Genomic DNA, 8,769 nt, shown 5'->3' on the forward strand with positions numbered 1-8,769 from the left:
TCATATAATCTTCTCAGTCTTATGACCTGTTAAGGGCGTATGCAGACTGTCCTAGTCACAGTGAACACACAGAGGCTGTGTAGTTTAATTGGATTCTTTGGTACTAATCCTATAATATAAAGTGCTTTGATGACCCACACTGCTGTCTGTCAGCTAGCATATTNCACCGCACCCCTGAAGTGCTGTCAGTGAGAGTAAGGACAGTTGCCTTAGGTATCTAGTATAACACATTGATGTTGATGAAAGTCACAGCAACAAGGTTTTAGCTCTGGCATTTGGACCTCTCTTGTCCTCTAGGTATTGCAGGTGCAGATGGCTTAAAGCTCAGATGTTTTTGTGCCTTGGATGCCATTGCAGCTGTACTCCTGATAGCAGCACATAGAATTCAGGGTAAATGGTTGAAGTATTTTAGCCGTTGTACATCTTTGGTTAGTTTTACTGAGGACAGGCCCTCCCCAACTTACCTTCAGCCACTGTTTTGAAGAATCCTAAAAAGTTATTTTTATAAATCTTATCTTCACTACCTTTTTATGTTTTCTTGTAGTCCTTTGACTGACTTATCATTTGTGTTTCTTATAAACAGAAGTTAGGTCAAGGAGTTTGAGTATGTTCATGCTTAGCATTTTCATAAGAATATTTATGTTGTTAGTTGTCTCACATTAGGTGTATATAAACAGGCTGTTTCATATTTAGATTTGCTATATAGAAATGATTACACTTAAATATAAGTTGTCCAGTGACCAAATCCTTTGGATATTTTTGTTTTGTTTTTGAGATAGTTGACCAAGATAACACGCACAGGCCCTTCTGCTTGGGAGACAAAAAAGATTCTGGCTGTTTCCTTTGCCCCTCTGGTCCAGCCTTGCCGTTCGGAATCAGGACAGCCCAGACTTGTCCAGCTACGTGAGTATGAACATCCTGTCTTTTATCTTTGATTAAAGTTAGAATAGAAACAAAATGTACAAAAAACGTTTTGATATTAAAGAGTGCTAATCTCCCCTGTTGAATTCTCAAATTATACAGGATGTTTTAGATATTTTTAAAGTATCTCTTTTTAGTTCATCTTGATGATCTTAATCTTCTTTTAAATCTATAAAATGTTGTTGCTAGTCATGCTTTTCAGAGTAGCAGATTCACACACGAATAAAGGAGATTATTTTGGGAATCGTAGGCAGTTTGCCTTGCTTGCTGGGAATTGTTACCCGAATATAGCCCTCTTTCTCACAGTACCTGTCTCATGCCACTTTAAGCAAATATAGGTGAGGAACCTGTTCTGCTGTGTGATTGAGAAATTTTGTGTAGCCTCACATGTTTTGAACCTTTGTGTTTACTCTCTAAGATGCAGGCTGTACATGGAGCTAATGTAGGCTGACCTTCATCCTGATGTTTGTTTCATATTTAAAATATCTTTTACAAAAATAGGATTTCAAAGTGATGAAGATTTAGGATTTCCAAATGAAAACTATCCATCGTACTTTTCTGATCACTTAAAACATTTTGTAAACCTCTGAGTGTGTGTGTGTATATGTGTGTGTGTGTGTGTGTGTGTGTGTGTGTGTGTAAGAGAGAGAGAGAGACTATGAATGTGAATTATGAATAGTTCTAACACATACATTTTGGTTAATTTCTTCCAAAAACACTTCAATTAGTCCTACTTTGTGTGTCAGGTAACATAGACAAAGCCTTGACATTTGGTAACCAGCNACAATGAAACATACAAAGCGCTTGGAAGGATGAGGGAAGTTATGTAGAGGATGATGTTATGTTGTGCTTGGTTATGTTCAGGGTGAAAGNAAACTTTCTTAAGAGAGGTATAGAGAATCTCTCTTACTACGTATCACCTGTCAATATAAAAGCTTATGGCCAATAAGCTGAGGCAGGAAATAGGAGGTCAGACATCCAGTAGGGAAAGAGAGAATTCTGAGAAATAATGAGAGGCATGGAAGATTTAAACTGAAATGCTGAGGAGTCAGACATAAACTAGCAAATAGCTGAACTCAGGATAGAATAAAGAGAAAATTCGCTCTAGGAACTCTTGAGATGGATATACAAAAGACAAGGAGAAGAAACCAGCCATGCAGCTGAACCCAGGTTAAAATAACAGAGATAATGAGTTAAGAAAAAGTCAGAAAACAAGCCAAAACTTACAGCCTAGTCATCTATCAATGAATAATTAGTCTAAGAGAATAATTATTTACTCTGGGAGCAGAGGCTGAGAGGAAAAACTTGATTAATTTTTATAGCTGTTGCTCATTAGCATTTAATCCAATCCTTTAATTTTCATATTCAGTTATTATTATGGCGAACTTATTAAAATGGTAGAAAAACCTAAAGTTACAGAGAGGAGTAGAAAGCTAGAACNGGGCAAACTTTGGGACACACATTTCATGGTGTAGTCACTGTGGGATATGTTGGAGAAACTGACTGGAATGTAGGTTGGGTTTTAATTCCCTATGTGGCTGTGGACAGCTTCAGATATTATTCAAGATGCCNTACATTTGTATAGGTATAATCCTATCAATCATTTGTAGGGTGAATTTGTCAGACTGGTTTTCTGAAATTTTGTTATCTAAACAAATGTGCCCCTACTAAGAAAATGCACCATCCTTTGGCACAGTTTCTGGGTTTGGAAGACAAGAATTCATGAAAACATTTGGGAGACTTTAAAAATCTAGTTAAATGTGAGTGTTTCTGTATGAGGACTTGTCAAGCCTGACTAGGAACCTTAGGCATGTATTGCCTCCTGAAATGCGAATGTTGAGTAATAAACATTTGTGTGATTTGGTTAGAATTTCTAAAGTGATCAGTTGGGTAGGGTGTTTGCAGTTTCTATCTTTTCTAGATCACTGAAGTTGATGAGACCAAGGGAATAAGAGAAACCATATAGCAAAGCCAGCATACAAAGAGACCACGCAGCTTGGACATGCACTGCCTGGAGCATCCTCCTAAGTGGCATGCATGCAGGCTGGAGGCAGAAGTCAGGCAGGAAGTTGATGGGGTTTTCCCTATCATGCAAGAGAAAAAGATTGAGACACCACCAGCCTCTCAACAGGAAGGGTTCCGGGACACATGACCTTTCTGAGGAAGAACAGGAGAGCCTAAGGTATTGTGCTGAGTCTGGGGTAGGTTTGACTTGATTGGGACTGAGTTTCAACTTGGGGAACTGGTCTATATTATTTAAGTTTACAGAATAGATATTAAACCAAGGATTAGTAGTCATACTGAGAGAGGAGTAGAGTGGACACTGAGCCTTTGGGCATGTCACAAGGCCTAAGAGAAGTCAAGTCATAGAGAAGGGCTGTGAACNTGGCCATAGTGAACTGCATCAGTTTTCCTGGTGGCCCTCAGAGAAAGCTGGACAGGTCAGAGCCGATACTTGGGAACCCAGTGGCCAGTGGTGAGACTGTTTTAGCATCTTGGGGAAACAGCTGGATTGCAAATGTTCNGGAACTAATCTTTTCTTAATTGGGTTGGTGAGAGCAGGATATAGTACAGGTCATTTGTTGTCGAGAGACAAGGCCTTAACTGCTCAGTAGAATGACAGGATGCAGGCAGGGTACCATAGCTTCATCTTGCAGAGAGAACACATGCCTATGTTCTCAGAGACAAAAGAAAAGAGAGAAGGGTTGGTGCNTCAAAAAGATGGGGGAGACNCTGTTTGTTGTTAGAACCTTGTCTAACGACAGTTCTTCCATTTCTGCAGGGCAGAAGATATTGGTGGGCTCTAGACAGGGGTTATGATTTTGGTTACAAATGTTGCTGATAGCATGAGAGTCCCTTCTGTTTTAACGTATTTAAACTCATGTAAAAGGATGTTAGAAATGTAGATTGCTGTATTACTGAGTGGATGTTGTGATGTCATTGAGCAGAATAGAGTTATAAACTAGGTTGTAAGAACAAATCCTAAGTTTCANATTTTACCACTGATCATCTAGACAGCATTTCTTTCCTTTGCAGAGTTGAGAACTAGTATATTTGCAAAGCTTTTNAGAAACACGTGTGGTGCAAAGTAGACCATTGGTTCCTATTTGCTTAGAATACTCCCCTTTTTGAAGTCCTTTCAGCAAGTTAGGTGTGGGTTGGCCCCACCCATGCCCACAGGCTCTGCCCCTGTCCACAGCACCACCAGCCGTGCGCAGCCTACAGGACCTGGCCCGGCTTGCTATCCGTGGCAGCATCAAGAGGGCTATGCGACAGGAAGCCACAAGAGGAGGTGGCCTGAAGAACACACCTATGTTTAAAAGAAGGCGAGTCCGTCGCCGCAGAATGGAGACCATTGTCTTTTTGGACAAAGAGGTTTTTGCCAGTCGAATTTCCAACCCCTCTGATGACACCAGCTGTGAGGATGCAGAGGAGGATCGGCGGGAAGTGGCAGAGAGGACCTTACAAGAGACCAAGCCTGAGCCACCAGTGAACTTCCTTCGTCAGAGGGTATTGCGCCTCCCATTGCCTGATCCCCTGAAGTACTACCTGCTGTATTACAGGGAAAAGTGAGCTGTGGGAGAGTGGGACCAGGATACCCAGAGGAAACTGCTGGCCAGGTACATGTCTTTTCCCTTTCTTGGTTCCTGTCTGTGCTCTAAAACTTCCCATGTAATGGTGTGATTTATTTAAGTACAGTCTAACAAGAAACTGCATAGAATTATTTTCTTTGGGGGTGGGGNGGGGTGTGCATCTTTTTGGCTCTACTGTAACTTGAACTCATTGGGAACTGCATGATGTCTGCTCCTTATAGAGGCAAGCTTTCACATTGAGACTTGAATTAAATTTGATTGGATCCTGTGTGAGGCAAGGGGCAAGTCTGTAAAGGTGTGACACACCACCACGCAAATTTCATGTGATGGTTCTATTGCTGGCCTCTGACTTTTGCCTTTTTCTATGCTCAGAAATGTTGAAAATCCTCCCTTATTTAAATCAAACTAATCAAATATTATGTGAAATGTCATCCATAATTTTTTAAAGAAAAAGAAAATGAGATGCAGAAGGAGGAATAATGTATAGAAATGCCAGATATCTTTCAGGAATTTCCAAAGACTTGCAAGCAGTCGATCCTCCCCTGATTCCTTCTGATGCTTTATAGGAACCACCATCAAGTGATCTCTTTTTCTGAGAGGAAAAGTTTTTCCTGAACCATCGCAGTGATTCATGAGTCAGTTCTAAGGTATCTACATGAGAATTTTCTGTGCAGGTGGAGAGACTGCAGTGTCACAGAACGCCCGTGCTTCTTGACTTCTTTGGTCATATTAGAGTACTGGGTCATAGATTTTTATCTTTTATAATTCTGGAGAAAAAAATTGTTAGTTTTGTAAGTTTTCTTAAGAACAGATATATGTATTTTAATAGCTCCATTGCATTAGAGCAGTTTAACTTAGTGACATGTGAAATCTGTTATCTCCAGGCCATAGGTGTTGAGAACTATCAAGTTTAAAAAAAGGGGGTGGGGGGGGNCTGTTTGTTGTTAGAACCTTGTCTAACGACAGTTCTTCCATTTCTGCAGGGCAGAAGATATTGGTGGGCTCTAGACAGGGGTTATGATTTTGGTTACAAATGTTGCTGATAGCATGAGAGTCCCTTCTGTTTTAACGTATTTAAACTCATGTAAAAGGATGTTAGAAATGTAGATTGCTGTATTACTGAGTGGATGTTGTGATGTCATTGAGCAGAATAGAGTTATAAACTAGGTTGTAAGAACAAATCCTAAGTTTCANATTTTACCACTGATCATCTAGACAGCATTTCTTTCCTTTGCAGAGTTGAGAACTAGTATATTTGCAAAGCTTTTNAGAAACACGTGTGGTGCAAAGTAGACCATTGGTTCCTATTTGCTTAGAATACTCCCCTTTTTGAAGTCCTTTCAGCAAGTTAGGTGTGGGTTGGCCCCACCCATGCCCACAGGCTCTGCCCCTGTCCACAGCACCACCAGCCGTGCGCAGCCTACAGGACCTGGCCCGGCTTGCTATCCGTGGCAGCATCAAGAGGGCTATGCGACAGGAAGCCACAAGAGGAGGTGGCCTGAAGAACACACCTATGTTTAAAAGAAGGCGAGTCCGTCGCCGCAGAATGGAGACCATTGTCTTTTTGGACAAAGAGGTTTTTGCCAGTCGAATTTCCAACCCCTCTGATGACACCAGCTGTGAGGATGCAGAGGAGGATCGGCGGGAAGTGGCAGAGAGGACCTTACAAGAGACCAAGCCTGAGCCACCAGTGAACTTCCTTCGTCAGAGGGTATTGCGCCTCCCATTGCCTGATCCCCTGAAGTACTACCTGCTGTATTACAGGGAAAAGTGAGCTGTGGGAGAGTGGGACCAGGATACCCAGAGGAAACTGCTGGCCAGGTACATGTCTTTTCCCTTTCTTGGTTCCTGTCTGTGCTCTAAAACTTCCCATGTAATGGTGTGATTTATTTAAGTACAGTCTAACAAGAAACTGCATAGAATTATTTTCTTTGGGGGTGGGGNGGGGTGTGCATCTTTTTGGCTCTACTGTAACTTGAACTCATTGGGAACTGCATGATGTCTGCTCCTTATAGAGGCAAGCTTTCACATTGAGACTTGAATTAAATTTGATTGGATCCTGTGTGAGGCAAGGGGCAAGTCTGTAAAGGTGTGACACACCACCACGCAAATTTCATGTGATGGTTCTATTGCTGGCCTCTGACTTTTGCCTTTTTCTATGCTCAGAAATGTTGAAAATCCTCCCTTATTTAAATCAAACTAATCAAATATTATGTGAAATGTCATCCATAATTTTTTAAAGAAAAAGAAAATGAGATGCAGAAGGAGGAATAATGTATAGAAATGCCAGATATCTTTCAGGAATTTCCAAAGACTTGCAAGCAGTCGATCCTCCCCTGATTCCTTCTGATGCTTTATAGGAACCACCATCAAGTGATCTCTTTTTCTGAGAGGAAAAGTTTTTCCTGAACCATCGCAGTGATTCATGAGTCAGTTCTAAGGTATCTACATGAGAATTTTCTGTGCAGGTGGAGAGACTGCAGTGTCACAGAACGCCCGTGCTTCTTGACTTCTTTGGTCATATTAGAGTACTGGGTCATAGATTTTTATCTTTTATAATTCTGGAGAAAAAAATTGTTAGTTTTGTAAGTTTTCTTAAGAACAGATATATGTATTTTAATAGCTCCATTGCATTAGAGCAGTTTAACTTAGTGACATGTGAAATCTGTTATCTCCAGGCCATAGGTGTTGAGAACTATCAAGTTTAAAAAAAGGGGGTGGGGGGGGAGAGTGGCAACCTTTCTGCTGTCAGAGGGAAGGACTTGAAGTTGCATTGCTGATTCCAAAAGCTGGCTCTTAAAAATTTTTTTTTCTAGCCCAAAGAAAAGAATAGTGTTAATTGTTAGTAATAAGCCCAAGTTAGAGTACTAATTTAGGATTAAGTACTGAGATCTTATGATTGACTTTTAGTTTAGCCTCACATGACTTGCAGGGAGAAATTTGATAGTTTTGCGATTTCTCCAGCTTAAATGTGTATTTTGGTTCTTCTTTTTCTTTTTTCTTTTTTTAAAGTTAGTTGAATTATTTTTACCACACATTATAGNCTGCATGTATAGCTGGGAAAACGTATAATACCCTACATTATAAATATAATGTACACTTACATGACTTTAAATATAAGCTATTTAAAGAAATTCATAGTTGGTTTTACTTGCCTTTTAACTCCACTTTGGGCTTCTTTTCTCTCAGAGGGAAGCGCATGCTCTAACTTGACTTGCAAACGTTTGTCGTTTGCAGGTTGCTCTTGATGTTAACTCTGATTGTTAGCTAGACTTTTGTTACCTGGAAAANTTTGGACATAAAATTAAATAAATGATACCTGTGAAGTTTGTATATTAGGTGGATTGATTGAATTTTTTCCTGTAATTGAGTATGGGCTACATTTTGAAAAGCCACATTTGCCTTTATGCTGGACTTTTAAAAAATGACAATGTGTAAGACGTTTTCCCTTTATATGTTAAACTTTTCTTAGCATTTTGTATTTATATTTTATCACTTTGTGATTTTAAACTACAATTCAGTGAAATATAGTGAACAAGTGAGAAATAGATTGGCCTTTATCTTATACTACCAGGGAAAATTTAAATTTTCTCATAAACACTTTGCTGCCAGAATTCAGTATATACCAATGGTATATACAATAATATTCCACATTCTGTTTTCAGGCTAATAAATGTTAATGTAGTCTAATGTTTGTCTTCAGGATCTGTATTGTAAACAAAATATTGACAGTGGCTATGTTTCAAGGAGTGAGTATTTTTAAACACATGACTTCTGTTGTAATAATCAAAGGTGTACATAAAAATAGATTTGTCAACATGGAACTTAAAGTTGAAAATCCAAGAAATTAGAAACACTGATTTTTTTTTAATNAGGTGAAACATATGGGTAAACACAAATGAATCAATAAAACCGTGTTACGACATTCTATTCTCAGTATTGCTTCTGTGTTGAGTATGGGATTCTTGATTACATTCTCTTAAGACTTCATAATGAGATTGCAAAGATGGCTCATGCAGAAGATCCAGGTTCAGTTCTTAGCAGCCACATAGCAGCTCACAACTGACTATAACTCCAGTTCCCTGGGATCTGATTATCTCTTCTGAATTCCTATGAGCCTCAGGCACACATGTGGTGACTTGTATACATGCNGGCAAAACACACATGCATATCAAAAAAATCTTTAAAAACATTTTTACTAATACACGTCGTTTTCCTTACTAAATTTTCCTTCACCAGATACTTGTATTGTTTA

The 8,769-nt window shown here is 39.5% G+C and overlaps 1 protein-coding gene and 1 long non-coding RNA gene across 2 annotated transcripts in view; both read left to right on the top strand.

The window, feature by feature from the left end:
* Pcmtd2 (protein-L-isoaspartate (D-aspartate) O-methyltransferase domain containing 2) overlaps positions 1–5,436 on the top strand; it is an 18,882-nt gene extending 13,446 nt beyond the window's left edge. Inside the window, exons 4-5 of the mRNA XM_029468672.1 lie at positions 780–903; positions 4,121–5,436. Of these exons, the coding sequence (XP_029324532.1) occupies positions 780–903; positions 4,121–4,494 (498 nt within the window). The 3' untranslated portion in view covers positions 4,495–5,436. The remainder of the gene's footprint in view (positions 1–779; positions 904–4,120) is intronic.
* Positions 5,437–6,277: 841 nt separating this feature from the next.
* On the top strand, positions 6,278–8,444 carry LOC115030367. Its single transcript, XR_003835944.1, has 2 exons — positions 6,278–6,335; positions 6,875–8,444. It is a non-coding gene; the product is annotated as an uncharacterized LOC115030367 (long non-coding RNA).
* Positions 8,445–8,769: the final 325 nt, after the last annotated feature.

The sequence above is a fragment of the Mus caroli genome, chromosome 2 (assembly GCF_900094665.2).
Source record: "Mus caroli chromosome 2, CAROLI_EIJ_v1.1, whole genome shotgun sequence".
Lineage (NCBI taxonomy): Eukaryota > Metazoa > Chordata > Mammalia > Rodentia > Muridae > Mus > Mus caroli.